At 36.3% G+C, this 20,452-nt stretch overlaps 1 protein-coding gene and 1 pseudogene across 1 annotated transcript; both read right to left on the bottom strand.

Annotated features, from left to right (window-relative positions):
* Nucleotides 1–301: 301 nt before the first annotated feature.
* LOC105052831 (mitogen-activated protein kinase kinase kinase NPK1) lies at nt 302–8,609 on the bottom strand. The gene is given in 20 exon segments (XM_073245061.1): nt 302–412; nt 494–560; nt 798–1,105; nt 1,215–1,345; nt 1,348–1,435; nt 1,573–1,713; nt 1,716–1,752; nt 1,839–1,891; nt 1,982–2,041; nt 2,185–2,224; nt 2,882–2,982; nt 3,058–3,139; nt 6,671–6,753; nt 7,198–7,275; nt 7,361–7,441; nt 7,524–7,634; nt 7,734–7,799; nt 7,940–7,981; nt 8,076–8,207; nt 8,209–8,609. Coding segments are annotated over 20 exon segments (1,971 nt in total). The 5' UTR covers nt 8,380–8,609; the 3' UTR covers nt 302–313.
* Nucleotides 8,610–10,553: 1,944 nt separating this feature from the next.
* LOC140852183 (uncharacterized) lies at nt 10,554–17,918 on the bottom strand (annotated as a pseudogene).
* Nucleotides 17,919–20,452: the final 2,534 nt, after the last annotated feature.

Here is a 20,452-nt window from a genome sequence, read left to right as displayed (position 1 = left end):
ACGGACCAAAAAACATGCTGCAGTCATACAACCAGCCAACTGCTGCCCCAATCCAGCCATAGCTTAAACTTCGTTTTAGGCATTTTTGAACAAAGTCGTAAAACTTTTACTCAAATCAGCAAAACAAGAGCCTGCAGGACACCTTTCTTGATGATTTCCTTAACAACAGATTGGAAACAGGTAGGCAATATTAGTTTGACCAGCCAAGGATAGAGCTGCACACCTTTAAAATTTAGTCACCATGAGAGAAGACAAAGAAAATGCAGTAAAAATGTATGAGACAGCCGAGAGTCTAGTTACATTTTATGTACACTTATTTTCCCGGGGAGGTAAACAGGAAACGGTCCCTCTTTCGGCTTAGACGTCTGTCCTTTGGAGAAGATGTTTTCCCAACACCTGCCTGCCGCATCATCTCTGCAAGTACCTGAATTGTTATATATCATGCCCTAATAAAATCCAGATACTAATAATGGGGATCAAACATACAAATCACCTCTTTCCTCTCAAGCTCTTGATCCAGCTCTTCTTTCCACTTCCTTTGTATATCAGAAAGACTTGTGCTGTTCCAAACATGCTTCCATACTCAGATAAAGTACAAATAAAGAAGAAAAAGAAAGATACGTAATAAAGATTCTGAAAACAGAATTCATTCTTTTTAGGTGACAGCTGCAGATATGGTAAGCAACTAACCATATACTTGGATGTGACTAGAAGTCACCTGAAAAGGTTAGTCCATGATGAACAGGATGCAATAGCTACAACATCATTTATAAACTGGAAAAATTGTTTAAACATGCCTTGGATTGTTTGTTTCTTGTTGCGCATCATGAAGTGAAGGTATTTCACTTGAAATTTGGTTGTTCTCCACACCAGCACTTGAGATTCGTCTACTACGGCTCCTTGGGCTCATTCTGTTTATGGTATCAAAATATGGGGCATTTGCTCCACTTACCACCTTGTGGGGTGATGACTTGCTCTTGGGAGGTAATTTTGAATCATTTGTGACATTTTCCTCCCACGTGCTTTCTATACATTGTTCATTGGTGGTACTCAGGCTGTTAAAGAACTCATATAATGGTGTCTGTAGCTTCTTCAGATCAAGTGCCTGTTTAATAATAAATGATAGTTTTTATTTGCATATGCAAAAATATGAACAATCTTTGCAGCTATTACTGTTTAGATTGAAATATAATATCGTGAGAGGACAGGCTGACCTTCTCATCAAGAAATGCTCTAATTTTTGACTCTGTAACTTCATCATCCTCCTCGGACACTAGATCACTAGGCATTGTGAAGTCATTTTCTCCTTTTCCAGCACTGCTTGCAGCACAGTTAACTGTTCGTCAAAGTTCTCTGAGTCAATTCTTCCTTGTTCCGAACTCAAATCAATCTTGCAAGGCCAGCCATCAAAGGGCTCAGACATGGGATTGAAACTCTACAATAAACACATAAAAAGAAAAATCATTAGTTAATTCCGAAAACCAGGATGTTCTAATTAAATTTTAAGAAGTTAATGACATGCGATATTACCCAAGTTGTTTGAGTAATATAAGAAAGGAATTGGTGTCTTACTGATCCAACGCCTGGAAAATCATCTTGGTCATCAAGCTGACACACATCATTACTGGTACTCATTTCCCATATAGGTTTGACACTTGAAAGTTTTTCAGGGGACATAGTAAAGCAGCTCCCACAGCATGACCATTGTCTTTCAATCCCTCATAGCTACTTGGCTCATCCATTGGATTAAAGCTGCAGTATGAAGAGCCTTTACAAATTTAATATTGTATTAAATACTGAAAAAGTAGAAATACCAATGACATCAAAATAATTCTTACGAGTTTTCCATGGATGATTTTGGCAAAAGAATATTTTTAGAGGGTTCCTGGTACTGAGATAGCAGAAGCAGAAGAAATGTTACAATTGATAAAACAGAAAGAACATAGAAGAAACATGGAACCTTCCAGATTAAAAAACTAACCATGACCGAAGATTGTTGAATGGGATGCAGACGCTGAATTTCCTCCGAAACAAATGGATGCTGCATTGAAAGTTAAACGGACACAAAATTGTGAGAGTAGTCACCTTAAATTTATCTGAGGATGAGGGAGCATTGATGATTTTAGCACATAATTCCTGTTTTAGGAACCCAAGCATGTGCAAATATTGGAGGCTCAAAATTACCTGCAGCAAATCTGATGCAGTTGGTCTCAAGTTCGGTTCCCTGTCAACATGATATGTTACTTCAGAAAAATCGCAGAAGGAGCACAACAAAGATGGAATTGCAAGCATAAATAAAGATATATTGCAGAAAAAGAATAAAACTTGACTAGATATGTCGATACATGTGCATTTGAGCACATTACGTGCTAAACAGGACTCAAGGAAGAACATTACTTGTGAGTTGTGACAGTATATAAATAAAAAATTTCTCAGCAAGAGTCTATTATCTGGTCAAGAATAATAAAACCTGAACTAGATTTGTTGATGAGATATAACCTTCATGCTGACAATCAAATGATTATAATCAGATGCAGCATGAGTCCCTCATAAGACCAAGGGAACACTAGGAAGAAATGCAAGAAAAGAGCAAATCAAATAAAAGCTCTCTCTTACATGATAACTGAACTGCAAACTTAAGCACTAAAGCACCAAGAACACCACCAAACTAGCTTTCTAAGATACTTATATTGGTGAAAGTATAACAAAAATCATCATCATCAGTCCATTTAAAGACAAACTTTAGTTGGACAGACATTTCCAAGCAGTGTTCTGAAAATTAATTTTGCCGGCTGACCCACTTTATTGATAAAACATGGACAAATCAAGACTGACAACAGAAATAAACAATACGACAAAACAATCATGATTCTAAGCATACTTTTGTAAACATTTCGAAAGAAAATCCTTTGCCTCTGAAGAGAGATGTTCTGGTATGGGGGGATGTGACTTTGTCGTCCCAATATGGAACAGAGCAGCAAACTGGAAGAAAATAAAAATGTTAATTAGAGGGTGAATATGTAGGGGGTGAGAGAGAGAGAGAGAGAGAGAGAGAACCTCTTCGTATTGCTGGCTCCAGGGAGGTTTACCAGTAGCCATCTCAATGACAGTGCAACCAACACTCCATATATCAGCAGAGCTAAGGATAATTAACAAAATTTAGAATCACATAATTATGTATCATACAACAATCAAAGCAGCAAAGACATGGAATATGACAATTTGAAACATATGTTTTTGCATCAGAAAATATCTGTTAGAAAGATGTTGCACAGTGAAAATCTACCAAAATACAGCATGCATATTAGAAGAACTCATAGGAACGATTTTTTATTTATTTAAAAAAAATAGGGGAAAAAAATGCTTGAGAAATGCTAAATCAAGGCATGAAATTTGTTTGGAATGACTAACAAATCAAATTAAATGAAGTTCTGCTCCTCCGGCAATAATTCTAGCTACAAGCGGTGAAGCACAATATCTCCTCTCTTGCACAAGCACATGAAAATGAAAGAGAAAGTAGGAAAAGAAAAGAAAAACATGCGAGGTCGTCATGCTATGCAACAATGTACAAGGTAGAAGACTGGGTTCTATTACAGGACTTCTAGGAGAATGTAGGGAAGAAGCAAATATGTATCTTGGCAAATAAATTAGTTAATAACATGGCTATCCATCATGTTTAACACTCAACAAAATAATTAATAATGTGGCTATGAGTCAGTTTAATACTTAGAAATCCATAATGTAAAGCCAGCCAAAGGTATATAGGTGGATTGCTAACTAGAACACTAGCGGGACGGCCTGTCCCGACACATGGGATGATACCCTATCCCCATGTCCCATGGGATGTCCCGGTGAGACCTGAATCTTTGAACTCAAAGTATAATCCAAGGTTTTAAATCCTGTGGGACAAAAGTGTCCGGTTTTTCATGAAATGGGATGCCCCACTATCCCGTTTCGTCCCGACAACAGTCTTAGTTATGCATCCCAGCGGATATCTTCCATCTTTCTTTCTTCTTCATTCCTTGCTTTTTTTTTTCTCTTTCTTCCTTCTTTTCTTTCTTTTTCTCTACTTCCTTTTTTTCTTTCCTTTTTTTTCTTTTTCTCTCCCTTCTTTCTTTTTCTTCATTTTTCTTTTTTTTTTTATTTTTTTTCTTCTTCATCTTTCCTTCATTTCTTCTTTCCTCTTTCTTTTTCTATTGTTGTAAGGATGGGTTTCGAAGTCTCAAGTCCGTTCCAATCCCGTTTTCTCACAAGAATGAGACGGGATGACCGAGATGCCCCCCATCCCATCGGGACATAAAACTTGGTATAATCAACATAAACTTCCCAAATAGTCTCATGAAAACATTCTGACAAAATTATCTTTCTTTCAAGATAACAATTAATTATGGAAATGTGATCTATTTGTTAAAGTTTCCAATAGAGTACCATCAAGGCTTGAAAGAAAGTAAAATACCTCAAGCGCCTAACCATGATAGGTCTCGACATATTGAACTCCTTTCAGTATGTTATGAGGTCCCATTCCATTTCATTTTAAGATCCTTGCTATTTTCTTGCAAGAAAATTATTCAACAAATGTTTCATCCACCTCTCCCCTAAAATAGCTTCAGTTAATTCTTAGCTACTTAAGAAGATCTCCGATACAAAAATCTGGCCAATAGGGAAACATATAGATGAAGAAGGTCGCATAAGGGATTTGAAAACAAGACTCTATTGCATCTTAATATAAATTTATGAAAGCTTTATCCAATTACATAGAATAATATAAGTTTTAATAGAATTTTGTAGAAAACATTAAAGACAATGTTTTGTTTGGTACAAATTAAGGACAATGTTCAAAAGTAGGGTTGGCTAAACTAGCCAATTTGAAGTATGCTAAACCGAACTAATCGATAACCAGTACTACTTCAAACTAACAGTTTGGAATATAAACCCATCCCTCTTCTTTGCTAATTGCTTCACTTGACTCAATCCATTCATACACCCCCCACTTCCCCCAACGACATATTTTGAAACCCTAACTCCTCTAGCAAATTCGAGGATGATGCCATATGATGATGATGATAACGAGGCCCCTAGCCCTGTGAGTCCCCCTTTCACTCTCTCCCTTGCTCTCACTCTCTCGTTGGATTCGAGCTCTCTCTCTCGGCATCTCTCTCTCCCTCCCTTCATCCATCTCCCTCTCATTGAATATGGACCCCTCTCTTTCTTAGCCTCTCTCTTTGTCCCTTCCTCTCTCTCCTTCTCTCTCTCCCCCATCCCTCTTTGGCTCTCCTTATTTTGGTATGCCCCAAAATAGCACAACATGGACCCATAACACACCAAACCAATCACTGGTTCAGCACAGCCTCCTATACTGTTTTGATGAACCTTGTTCAAAAGAAACATTTAGCTCTCGTTTGTATTATTGTGTTAATGTCAAGCAATCATCATTGTAGAGGACACTATCACATGCATATCTTGTCAATTTAGTAATGAAATGTTTTTAAATTTTAATATTTGATTATTAAAGGACAAAGGGTAAGCCTTGGTGCAACGACAAGGTTGATCCATTATGACTTGGGTGTTGCAAGTTTGAAACATGTAATAGCCTCTCCACACATAGAGGTAAGGCTACGTACATTTGACTCCCTCCCCCCAACCCCCCACCCCCCCCATGGGCCTCATAATGGCGGGAGCCTCATGCATTGGGCCGCACTTTTTTGATTCTTACTAGAAGACAATCTGGATTAAACATCTGGAAACTACTTTCATGTGTAAAATTTTGCATCAAAGGATGTGTTGCAGCTAAAGTGATCATACTAACACATGTATAGCCTATCATGGTGTCACCCTTAAACTCAGATATAAAATGCAAGTATGTTTTTTTTGGGGGGCTTTGAAAAAATTTAAGGATGCTTTTGGTTTGTGAATTTGTATAGTCAGTGAACAACATTAGGATAATGATCATTATAATATGTCATTTTATTTTCAAATAATGAACTTGTTTTTTGGATGCTGTACGTTTCACTCTTTGAAATGAACACGCATTTACAGTTTCTGTTTTATCGATAAAATTTATTACAATAATCTTACTGTTAAAAAAAAAAAAAGAGGTTTCTGCATAATCATATACACCACATAATTCATGCTGAGTGAGGAAAAAATTAATATATTTGTGTTAACTAACCATTAGACACTAAAAACTTAAATTGATACGGAATTGGTTAAAAATGTGATCAAGCTCAACATCACACCTTCTCCCCTTCACATGCAGGTCCAACAACCCATGTGGTTGGAAAAATGGGTCCAAACAGAATACAACAACAATTCAGACAAGTCAAGATAACAACCGGGTAAATTAAATAAATAACTAATCAATAGGGGATTTGAACTCATGAACTCCAATAACGGGAGCTTTGATACCTGACTAACTACTTGAATGCATAAACTTAAGAATTGTAGGGATTGAGTCAACAAAGTGTATCAGGCTTAACTATTAGTGCCATAATTTTCTGTGTTAGGATGGGCACAATGATCAATGGCATTAACTTACATATTTTATGCATCTATGTCATTTGCAAAACAATAAAATAAAATAAATATCCAAGCAGTGCAACTTGGAACATAAGACAGAATATTTTTGCATATAGTAAAGAGAGAGAGGCAGAAATAGAGTTTAAATGCTTACAAGCTATGCCCAGTCTGAAGAATTACTTCTGGTGCCATCCAGTATGGGGTACCCTTCATTGACTTGGCAGCATTCATAGTTGCCTAACAGAGGTCAAAAGCTCATAACATAAATTATGCTTAAAAGCATGGCAATGTAGAAAAGAAAAGCTGTAACTTAAACAGGATATAACAATTTTTCCTCTACTTGCAAGTTTACAATGATTAATATTTCTGGCAGATCAATTAGTCAAATAGGAGTGTTCAATACTGTTGCCTTCATGGACAAAGATAACCGTTTAAGCAAGGCCTTGAAATATGCTACACAGAGGCTTACAGCATACCGGAGAATGAGCCAAATGGTTGGATGGTCAACAAACTATAAAAACTCATCTAGAAATCTGTTCACTAACAGACTAGAATGAACATCCAAGAGGTGAACCTTGGTTAAATATACATTTGCACCCGTTTCATGGTAGGGAAGAAATAAACAGAACCCATACTTTGGTCAGAAACTTACTAACTAAGATAAAATAAATTTTCCCTTACCAGTTTAGCAACCTGCTTAGATGCACCAAAATCTGCAAGCTTGATGCAGCCTTTATTATCCACAAGAATGTTTGCCCCCTGAAATTGACAGAATCCTTAACTGGAGGAGAATAAAAACACGGGAAAAAAAGACAAGCTTCAAAATTAAGAAAAGCCAACATGCCTTTATATCCCTGTGAATGATTCCATTCCGATGAAGATACTCCAGCCCCTGCAACAGTTGCTTGGTATACGTTCTTATAACCTATTTAAAAGACAACAAATAAGCAGAAAATATCAGTATTTTTACCATGGCCATCAACAGTTTAAGGACCAAGGCTACTTACGGACTCGGGGAAAGATCCAAACTTCCCAAGCAGCGACGAGATGGATCCACCCGGGACGAATTCCAAAAAAATATTTAAAGTATCCTCCTCCCTGACAGTTCCCAGATATCTCTGCCAGAAACGCAACCAAAAGAAAACACGTAAATATATTAAACCAATAATCAATAATATGTTTAAATAGCTTCAATTTATCAAATGGAATGCACTCACAACAATATTTGGATGAGAGAGGTTCTTAAGAAGCTTCACTTCTTCCTCGAGCTCCCTTATATGAGCCTATCCACATGATTAGAATACAAGCACAAACCACCCAATCATATTTTAGAAAAGAAAGGGATCTCTAAAAGAACGAGGAATGTAATGAGAAACAACGAAGGAAGGATCTTTAAAGGAAAAGGAGGGGGAAAGATCCTAACTTGGGCTTTCTCCTTGGAAGCATTGCTTGTCCCAATCGAAACCTGCAAATAACGGGAAAAAGAATAAAACCCATCAAATAAGTAAAATCATAAACCCTAACCCTAATAAACACGAAGAAGATCAAAGAAACACCACCTGTTTAACGGCTAGAAGCTCTCCAGAATCATTCATACCCATGTAGACATGCCCAAAGGCGCCGCATCCAATCAGTTCTCCCTTCCTCCAACGGATCGGAGGAGCTTTGTCCTTGGGCGCCGCCGCCGGCGGACGGCGGCGGCGGCAGTCTGCGGGGCAACCCTAACCCTAAACCCAACCCAACCCTCGATTTCCTGAGGCAAGATGTGATCTTTTCCGCGATACTGCTGCTGCCACCCTGGTCTCCATTAGAATTTGGTCGGGATACCAAAGATCTTCGGACCGATCCAATGATTTCTTGCATTTTCTTCGATTCTCCTTCTACGATCTTAGGATTCACATGAGGGGGCGAAGGACGAGAGAGAGAGAGAGAGAGATTTGGGGGCTCTCAGTGGGGAGGAAGGAAATGGGAAGGAAAGGAGTGCCTCTCGCAGACACGAAGACACTTGGCTCTACTGTAATCATGTACCTCTTACTCCCCTCTCCGCCCTTTTCAAAATTTTTAGATCGGAAATGCCGAAAATGCCCCTTGTAGCCGTTACATGTAAGGGAGGCGATTGGTCACCATCTTCAGGGTGATCGACAAGAAACCCCCAAAAATATAGATATATATTACACAGAAATCCATCATTCTCCGGTAGAGAAATATATAGAGGAGTCCTGGCAAGAATCTTGTACCAAAATAGGAGATTCGGGTTGATAATTTATAATCTAACCTGTCAACCTAACACGTAGTTGACCCAAGATTAGCAAAAGAAACAGGTAAATGACTCGATCCTACGTTACATAAATTTGGTTCTCTGATAAGAGTCCGACTAATATATTTTGAATTTTTAGTGTTGGATCAAGTCGATACTATTACAAGCTGAGCTATATATATTTGCTTAATTCCATTTAAAATTTATTTTATTTATTTAAACATGTCTCCCTACCTGACACAATCCAACACATTATTTTTCTATATTTTTAATATATATAATAGAATAATTTGATTTAAGCATTTGATGAGAATTCTCTATGATCCTATTTTTAGGAAAGAAAAATTTTTGTGCATGAGTGGTGTAGAAAATCTAACATGGAGTGCCACCTTATCATCACGTAGCCACCGCTTTCTAACGCATATTTAATATCTGTAATTTATTTTTTATTTGAAATTTTAAATGATGCAAATATTTTTTTCTTTGAAAAAAATTATGACATTCTGTGACATATTATGATATCTAGCGTTAAATTATGACTTTCTGCATTCATGATGTCATAATATAGTCCAAAAATTATAATATGCTATGGCATATTATGACATCCTGTTAAATTATGGCTTTCTATATGTAGGATGTCATAATATGATCCAAGATATCATAATACGAGAGGGGTATTTTTGTTCAACTATTTTTCAACGTGCATTTAATGTCTACAGTTCCACTTTTTCGTTTAAAAGTTTGAATGACAAAAATATCTCTACTTTTAGAAAAATTATGACATCTTATGGCATATTATGATATCCTGTATCAAATTATAACTTCTTGCATGCAGGATGTCATAATATGAAATAAGATGTCATAATTTTTTTAAAGAGCAGAATATTTTCGTCATTCAAATTTTAAATAAAAAAATAAAATTATAAACATTAAATATGTGCTGAAAAATGGTGGCTACATGAACAATTAAATAAGTGTGTGCTCTACATTTGATTTTCTACACCACCTACAGTGCAGAGAATTTCTCTTTGAGGAAATTCCTTGTCTAAAATATGTGCAAGCTTTTCTTGGCTGTGCAAAATTTAGGCCATCCAATGCCAGGGTGGTTGGTTTTAAATGGGAACATCATCTTATCAAGTCTTTTTTGCCAAGTCCATGCTTGGATGCCCAGCTATCTTGCCCGAAGAGAGGAGTAGGTATACTTCTGATTGCCTGTAATAGATGCATCAATGCGTGCATTCTCCCTCAGCTCCAAGTATATGCAAATGGGTACACCCTCCAATAAACCATTCCATGTGTATCTCTCATCAACCTTGGGATGTCAGAAAATACCAGGAATCCATAAACACCCTGAGCATAGTCTGGAATGGGAACCAAATATTTATATAAAGCAATACATGTGCCAGTATTTACACAACTTGGTGCACACACAAAAAGAAAAATAACAATTGCACTAGAAGATTGTGCATGTAGGCCTAACTCTAAAACTTCAAACCCATACCCACATTTCAGCAAATTGTATCTGATTGAATTAAAACCATTATATCACGGTTTTCCTTTTTTTTGAGAGTAAGTACAGTTTTTTTTTTTTTTTTTTTTTTTTTTATACAGAACATTTTTTATCATGTACATTTTCTTGTAAATTTGTATGAAATCTGAAGCAATTACATTTTGAAATGCACCACATATGTACCAAAAGAAATAGACAAGGCCTTTGATTTGCAAATCAAGGATTTCATTCTTACACACTAAAACCTCTCTCTTATTCATTTCCGTAATTTCATTTCTTATTTTTATATATATTCAAGCGAATCTCTCTTTGCCATGCATCATTTTCGATCTTCTTCAATGCCACAATCCTCTTTATGGAGAATCTCCACCTCGACACAGATAACAATGTCGTCCATCCTCTGTAGGCTTTCCTATGGACAGCTTCTGCCTGTGCCGCTGATATTGCAACGAAGCCAGTAATTGCAGTTCCCAAGTCAGCTGAGTCTGCACCAAGGCTATGAGACAGCAAGGAGATGTTAGAATCCATATACTGCAGCAAACCACCTTCGCCAAAGAATGTCTGGCTCCCACACTAGTCGTAAATAAAAGGGTTGGAAAATTTTTCCAGGTCTCTGGTGTCCTTGAAAGCATCCCGACCCGTACGGCTATGTGACTCGGCTCCTAGTCTAGATTCCATACTATCCACAGCTTGCAGACCATGAGCATCCAAGGCCCTTGTGACTCCTATGGAGAAAACATCTGGCCATGGGATGTTTGCATGGATGAAACCATAGTTTGCCATACCGTCCAATACCATCGATATGGTATCGATATGCCATACCATCCAATAACAATATTATCATACCATATTGAATCGCATACTGACACTATAATAAAATTTTATCAGCGTGGGATCCGGTAACGAGACGGCTAATTTTGGATGAGATTAAAGCCATCAGCTTTAGCAAAACTTGAAAAAGTGTTGCACACGTTATCTTGTGAATAATGTGATTCTGAGGCAAAAGAATTTGGAATTGCATTTGAAGGGCTGTCCAAATAGCTACAGTGTCACAGGGAGCACATCATTCCAATGTTCGAAGGCAACTTTTACTGCCACTTGTGCTTCTGCCTGACACCACGTCAATGAGCGGGGACAAGTTTTGCTTCTGATTAATGGTGAAGGAAAAAGAACCTTATGGAGAGATCAACAATATATAGAAAACTACACACCTTTTCATTATCTGAAATATCATTAAAAGCAACAAATTGCTGTTCAGAAGTTAACCCCATCACCTGTCCAGGTTTCCTGTGACCATAATCGGATGGTAAACATGCAGCTGATCACTGATTATGCAAGTCCGAGCATGTTCCACAGTGACCTCCCACATCTCAGTAGACATGCCAGTGCCTAAGATCTGCATAGCACATGCATAGAAATATATATGATGGTTAATGTGAAATATCTTGAAAGGTTTACATTTGCTGATGTAAATTTAAGCAAGCTATATATGCAAATAACAAGACATTATTAGATTATTTAATGGCCATGATAACCACAAACCAAAATATAACTGGACATGATTATCAGGATTGGTGACTAGCCCATCATGGCATGCAACACTTGCATTGCTGCTGATGCTTTAAAATATGCAAAATTTTATAGATTTAAAATAATTAAAAATGCAATGACTTTTGTGTTCCATGAGCGACTATAATCGCTAGCTAAGTTGATGAAAACTAGAAATTAAGAATAAAATAGCAGAATAATTTACTGAAAAACTATAAAGAGAGAGGCTGCTACATTTCAGAGCCTTAGTAGCATCCATGTACAGCAAGATTAAGATATCCTTGACAGTATTGATGTTTTCACTGCTTAGGCGCTTGTGAAAAGCACCATCTTTACCAATTTTCTCTAGTCGCCAGACTTCATCCACAAGTGATGGGGGATAATGCTTCTTGTACGCTGCAAAAGGAAATGAAAATTTAGGTGACTCTAATATAATTTAAGATCTTGTACTTACCAGACAGAAGTAAGAGATACATGTAAAGCCAATTATAGGCAAGCAACCTTTGGTAAGATAGATTGAAATCGATGCAATAAGCAAAGAAAAGCCTAGAGAAATATGGAAAACAGAAACCTAAGTCTAAAAGTTGGACAACATATATCTGAATGGTAGTTTAGATAAAGTTGGTGGCTAGAGCAAAATTTGACACTATGACATCACACAGATATCATGTATAATTCAGTGAACCTTAAAATCAGACAATGCCATAGCTAATGGAATTAGTACGTGCCTACAAGCTTACAATTTTTTCCTCTTTCTCTTAATTATATTACTTTGATCACCGTCGCCTAGTTGACCTGTTCGCTAAAGACTCTTAGGCGGACCTTTCCTATGGAGGCAAGTGGGAGGACATGATAGGAATCAACTTGGGAATGGCTTTACCATTTGAATGCAGTGACCTTTGTTATAGGAGAAGTATTGTTTTTTGCTTCAGTCCTTTGAAATCAGACATGGATATGTCACAAAATCACAATGACTAGTATTGCTCACTCCTGTATTCCAAATTGCATCTGGCACACTCTAATCCAGACTTCGTTCACCCTCTCGATCAATTTTCCACACTTGGAACTTCCTTGAAAAGGTAATGTGCAAATAACTGTGGATATTCTTTTTTAATACTTTGAAACTCTAAATCTCTCCTTTCCACTGTTTTTAACACAAGAAACATCATTTTAACAGAGAAAACACCTAAAGCTGAAGGTTGACTGACATGTTTAAAGATCATGGTAAGGCCAAAGAAGGAACACTTGCAGAACCAAAAGCTCCAGCAGCTTTCTGAACCAAAAGCTCCAGCAGCTTCTGAAACTGATGCAGCTAAATTGCCTTCTCTACATTCCTGACAACCCAGTCAACCCCCAGGTAAATCAACTAATCCCATTCCTGATTCTTGTTTGTAGACCTTCCATTCTGGTGGTTTTTCTTCTTTTGGATAAGATACATTCTTTTTTAAAATCAATATAAACAAACTAATGCTAAATGCTGTTAATATTTATCAAATCTTAATTTCTTTTCCCCATCGATGGCTCCCAGGCAAAGTGAACTGTCTTCATTCGTCCTCTGTTTTTTGCTACTTGTCTTGACCATAAGAGTCAGGTTTACCTGAACTCTGTCCCTCTCAGTTTAGCATATCAAGGGAACTAAGAAACAGAGCAAAATAATGAGATTCAGATAATGAAGAAATATTAAAGTTCACAACAGACTTATCATACTCGTAGTGAGAATTTGATACCAAACCCGGCAGAATCAACTCAAATCTCCAGATTTCCATGCACATCACCAACAAATTATACCATGAAGATGGGGAGGATCATGTCAATGATCGATCAGTGAAATAGAGAATCCTTTGTGCTCCACATTGCTTACAAGCTTGTTCTCTCTGAGTGGCAACCGAGGATCCATAACATAGATAAAACATCTCAAGGGCAATTTCAATTCTTATACCCTTTGAATCTCCTCCATGAAGACTCACTAATCAAACTGATTGTATACGAGTAATTCTTTGTGCACCGTGGCATGCAGCAAAATTGATATAGAGCAACTACCCAATCACATTAGACCACATAGTGCGATTAATAAAAAGATAGATATTTAATGCAGCTCAATTTTTTTTATTAAATTTTGTTGATGAAAATATCATTTTCCTTCGTAGAACAAAGAAAGAACAATATTATTACTTCCTGATGCTTGTATGATTCCTGTAATATATATGATATCTTGAACGATATATATGACTTCTTATGTTACATCCTGAATAATATATATGACTTTCTGTATCTTTATATGACATGCTGAATAATATTTATAACTTCCTAATACTTTATATGACTTTTTATCAATACATATAAATCTTGAATAATATATATGTAAAGATCCGGAGCTCTAGATCTCGACTATAAGTAGGTCATCCCCTCTTAGCACATCAATCACATCCCAATCAAATTGTTGATGAAATTGGCCGGACTTCTTTGATTTTTGGTTGCATATTCACCGGTGAGCTACCATTAGTTTTCATCGAGAAAGAGACCCAATCACTTCACTGGAGCCAACGTAAGGCCAAGGTCTCCCCCTTTTTTCTTTCTTTCTAGTCAGTAGTGGGATCACCATTGCTTGGTTTTGGCAAGCAAGGTGCTGGATTTATGTGGAACAGGGCTGTCTCCTATTCTTCTTCTCCCATCAAATCGACTGTCGTTGCTGGGTATGAGTTGTGCTCTAGCGATCGATGGTCGGTGCTGTCAAGGTCTGCCGGTGTCGGACGAGGGGTCGCCATTGTCATCAAGGGTCGAGGCATGGGTGGGTGGTTAGCTAAAGCCATCCCCTATTTTTTTTCAAAATGAGGAGAAGAAAATTGGAAAACAAGGAAAAAAAATTGACCCTATGACGGGTTCTGGACTTATAATTTAAGGTTATTTACCGTAATTTTTTACCATCCCTAATCATTTATAATTTTTATATTTGATCTGATTATATAGAGGTATGACTATTTGCATAAGATGTCAAGCGAAATATCTTAATTTCGAGTTCACAAATCGAAGAGTTCATCGATTACTAGGTTGAGTCAATCAATAGTGGGGGTAAGGATTCTTCAACACGATTATCTACATGTTTATGGAAAATTAAATCTGTATGATTGATTTATATTCCAAAATCTATCGATATGTGTATTACATGTTGAACTAATGTTGCCTATTAATTGGTGCTTAATGATTGCTGGATAAAAAAATATGTTTAACATAATTGATGAGATAAGCGGTATCTGTGTTAGCTAGTCATGCAAGAAATATGATATATATGCAGGATCGGTCTCAAATTGGGATGCGCTTGACCTGCCATGGGTGAAGCATAATTATAACTAATCTAACGTCGAAAATCAGATTATGACTTTAATAATATGGATGGAGTATGGCGGTATTTGGACTGTTTGGCCATGCAAGAAACATAGTGTGTAGTACTGGGTAGCCTCCGGTTTAGGCACAGCATTGTGTTTGGCTAACCACAGACTGGAGCATGGTTATAATTAGTTTAATATCGAAAGACAAACATAAAGCATGAGAAAAAGGAGCATGTGGATGGTCAGTCATGTGTGAAACATGGTGTATCAGCCACAAGTTGAGATGTTTGGCCTGCCAAGACTGGAGCATAGTTGTGACTAGTTCAATACTAAAATCATATCAAAATAATGAACCATATTTAATTAAAGATATCTGACTAACGGCATATATGAAACATGGTATTGTGATGTCAGTCACGGACTAAGATATGGTTGCGGCACAGACGAAAATATAGTGGACTGGCCTATCATGGGCTGGAGCATGACCAAATCTAGTCCAATGCCAAAATAATAATGTTGTTTGGATCAAAACTGTGTTAACCAGATTATGCTAAGTAATTTCTCTAAAAACTACTGAATAGAATTGCTGATTCGTAACACGTGACGTGTTGAACAAATTTTGATGATATATTTAATTATCATATTAATATGTATGAATCTTATTATTTTCTATCAGTTATATATATTTGTTAAAAGATATTTCATATTCATACTAGTGCAAGTATGGAGAATTCTTACTGGTTGTAAAGCTCACGATCTTTTTTTATTTTTTTCAGAATTGCAGAATGTATACTTTCGGATGAGTTTGATCTAGAGTTCGAGCAATGGAGTAATTTTTCAGACCTTACATATTCTTTAGGACTTTCCTAAGGAGTGTACGGTCATCATGTATCCGATCCAATACTGGATTGGGGATATAATAATATATAATTTTTAAAATATATATGAATTCTGAATAATATATATAATTTTTGTGTCTTTATATATATTTATTGGTTATTATAATCAATAGAAAGTCATATAAGATATTATAAAGTCATACTAACTAATAGGATATCATATAAAAATATAAAAATTCATATATATTGTTCGGAATGTAATATATATTTATAAAAATATATATATTATTCAAGATATCATATATATTGTCAAAAAATCATATATGATATTAGGAAGCCATATTTATTATAGAATATCATATATATTCACAAGAAGTCGTATATATTGTTCAGAATGTCATATAAGACATCAATAAGCCATATATAGTTCAGGATGTCATATAAGGACACAATAATTATATTATTATTTAGGATGTCATATAATATTGATAGGAAGTTATATATATTGTTCAAATGTCATATATAAAGATATAAAATAAAAATATATATAAAATATATAAAGAATAAAATATATATATTAGATTCATATATATATATATAAATATATATATATATATATATATATATATATATATATATATATATTCATAGAAATCATATAAAGAACAGAAAGTCATATAAGGCATCAAAAAATTATAATTAATAATCAACAAAAAATCATATAAAGACACAGGAAGTCATATATATTATTCGGATATTATATATATTCACAGGAAGTCATATAAGACATCAGGAATAATAATATTGTTCATTCTTTATTCTATGGAGGAAAGTGCATTTTCGTCAGGAAAAATCTGACAAGAGAAATTGAGTGGTATTAAATGCCTGTCTCATTATTAATTGCACTACGTGGTCCAATATGATTGCACGGTATACTCCACGTCAATTTTGCTACACCGTTCATGATGCACGAAGAATTATTCAATTGTATATACTGGATTTGCAGACTGAAATTAAATAAAACGTTCATAGGTACTGAAAATTGGTCCAAAACAAATGCAAAGTCCAATTAAACATTGATAAAATAAGAAATCCTAAACTGAATTTCTACAAGAAACCCTGGCTAATTAAGCATATTCAATGGGCTGCTTTGATCTACACAAGGGGCAAGAATTGTGCCGCTGCAACCAGGGAACTATGCATCCCAAGTGGAACATATGAGAGCATGCCAACGTAGCAGGCCAGATCCTTTCTCTCTGTATTTCATCGAGTTCTCTCTGTATTTCATCGAGGCACACCGAGCAGGTCCCCAACGACCCCTTCCTGCCTCCGTTCATCTCATTGTGGACGGCCCCATAGTAATCGACCATCTTCCCTGCGACGTCCCAATCCACCCTGAAGAAGCAAATAGCATCGGCACGCATCTTCACAGCCATATGCCCCTCCTGAACCTCTGCACTCTTCAGCGTCTCATGAGCTAAAAGTGATATTTCTGGTAGCAAACATCTAAGAATTTTGTCGTGCAGCGGACTAGTGCCTGTCAGCAACGGTGCAAGGGAGGCATCGAGCGTCGACAGGTGCAGCGAGGGGTTATCGACCGGAAGCCTGTAGTATGTTGGTGGCCGGATGTCAGAGCTGAAGTCATAGAATCCTCCTTCAACTAGCGAGGGAACTGCCAAATTGACACAGAAGTTCAGCGTGATCTCGACGAGCATGTGCCGGGGACGGCTGTCGACACCGACGGACGCTTCTGACTTGAGGCAGATCTCCAATTCGCGACCCATCCAAGGGAGACGATGATGTGCATGGGAGGTCATGATGGTCGAGGGTGCGTTATTCTGCCGATCCAAGGAGAGGGGATGAGAGAGTTGGAGGGAGTCCTTAGAGAGATCCGAGGGGAACTTGTCTGTATGAGGGACCATGACGTTCCGGGGTCCTTGTCTATAAATCATATGATACTTCCCTGATACTTTTCTTATTAGGAGTACGTACTCACAAACGAAGCTGCTCTCGAATCAGTTTCCTACTCGTATCATGAGTTGGTCTCCATAGGACTCCCTGACCACATAGGAAAATTCACACTCTCGGTATTTAACGTCCAGTCCTCGTACATGGAAACGTTTTGTTCCCGTTTTTGGTTGGGTTCATATTACTAGATTATACGTTTTTGGTTGTTCCAAAAGGAAACCGTTCTCCCATACAAAGTAGTACTACTCAGACAGGCCAGTAATAATTTGTATGTGAACCGTTGCAAGATTCATCTCATATGTTTCTTCAAATATAGTCAAGGAACTGGGGTATTCATGGCTGCCTCTGCTCCTCATATGTGGTTGGGGTTAGAGTAACTTGGTTGCCCACTCGACCTGATGTGCTTAATTAAGGTTAACATTGATGGTTCGGTCACTAATAATGAGTATGGAGCTAGCTGGACACAGCTTGGGAAGGTCTAAAGGTGGCTGTTTTTAAATTCAAAGCACCTAATTTTCACCCTTTGTTGAAGGATATTTTACAGATAGAAGCAATGTTGTGTGAGTTTAAGGCCACCCATATCTACCATAACGAAATCGGATAGCGGATTGATAGGCTTCAAGAGGAAGGGTGAGAGATGTTTGTTGGGAGGAAGGCTCCGTTGTTCCAAGACAATTGAATTTTCTACTTATGGCTGACGCCTGCGGTGTTTCTCATTAAAGATGCTAATTGTAATTCTATTAGACTTTTTCTTTTCTACGCAATAGCCTCCTTTGTATCTCCCCAAAAGAAAAAAAGGATTCAAGTATGATATAATTTATGTAATGTCATGGTACCACATTGTCTAGTAAAATGATGCGGATTATAAGCTTGGGACAATCCTCAATGCAATAGCCTAAACTTTTGTGCTGCGAGTCTATGATAGATGGTGTCTGAGGCTAACCTCAACATAATAGCTTAAACTTTTGTACAGTGAGTCCATGATGGATGGTGTCTAACCTAAGATTAATGTGCATGACTGTCTTATTAATCATGTGGATCCTCCACTAGTGATATCAGAGTCATGTTACCTAGACTAGGCTGAGTCAAGTTGCCAGACGACAACACCTGGCTGCCCTAGTTCTTCCTGCACCTCTTTTTCATATTTTTTCATTGTTACCCATATTTTCTCGACAAATCATTTATAATAATCATTCTTGATTTTGTATAGGGGTGCAATCATCTAGACAAGAGGAAGTCTAGCAAGAGGTTTTACATTTTAATTCTTAAATTGATATAAAATTCTAACTTTTTTATTTATTTTATTTGGTAATTAGTATAGACCAAAGTAGGATAGGGAAAACTAGAGTTAGAGGTAGTTTGAGTATCAAAATTTAGAAATTAAAAAATTGGCACTATGTATGGTTTATGATAGGTGAAAGTTTTCCAACTCTAAATATGAGCATTGCAAATATCATGCACTAAAAATTAAACATTGCAAACCTCTCGTGATACTTTCTTTTAAATAATTTATAGAGATCTTCATGTAAAAAAGATACAATAAAATAGGAATCTAGCGGCAATATGAGGGACTTGAATTCCAATGGTGAGAACTCGGCAAGAGAAAGAGAGGGATCAAAAATTGAAAAATTTTTTAAAGGTGGAGAGATTAGGACAATCTTAAGCGAAAGAAAGCAATCATGTGGGAAAAGAGGAAAGTTCAATGGATGAGTAAGTTCCTATCAAGACTCATTAACCTATTACCAATTTTTGACATGAAAAAGTAATTTCATAATTTTAATTAATTTTAATTTAAATAAACATGATTTTATCTAATGAGGTCAGCTAAATCGTTATATAATGGATATTCCCACAAAATAGTGTTTTGTGAGGATATGTATGTAAATGTCAATTTTGAAAATGTATCCACATTAATTTCAATATTTAGGAGGATATTCAAGCAAAAAAAAAAAAAAAAAAATTATATGCATACCTTCCTAAATATATAAAATTACATGAATATTTTTATTAAATTATTATTTATATGTATGCTCAGATAAATATTTCTTTTACGTATGCACCTATTATGGATATTTGAATCATTTCAATTTTAAACTGTTAATTATTAAGGATATTAGATGGGATCGATGCATAAACTAAAAAGACAAAAAAAAAAAAAAAAAAAAGAGATATACCAGCAAAACAATATTTTATAAAAATATGCATACAAATAATAAATTTGAAGAATATTCATATAAATTTCAATATTTAGAAGGGTATGTATTCTTATGGTTTGTTCTTGGACGCTGGTCAGGGACCTGGATTAGGTTATCCTGTTTCTCAGATCCTAGATCATATAAATTTTCTCAATGGTTTTTATCTTGTTTATTATTTCTATGTATAGGTAGCATGCTGATCAAGCCCAGCTCTTGCTATAACAGTTGCAGGCCCGAAGCATTTCAAAGAGTTTATAGATGTCCTGATTCAAGATGCAATAAGATCTCTTGCG

Source organism: Elaeis guineensis, chromosome 10, assembly GCF_000442705.2.
Source record: "Elaeis guineensis isolate ETL-2024a chromosome 10, EG11, whole genome shotgun sequence".
Classification (NCBI taxonomy): domain Eukaryota; kingdom Viridiplantae; phylum Streptophyta; class Magnoliopsida; order Arecales; family Arecaceae; genus Elaeis; species Elaeis guineensis.
This window is presented reverse-complemented; position numbering and strand designations above follow the sequence as displayed.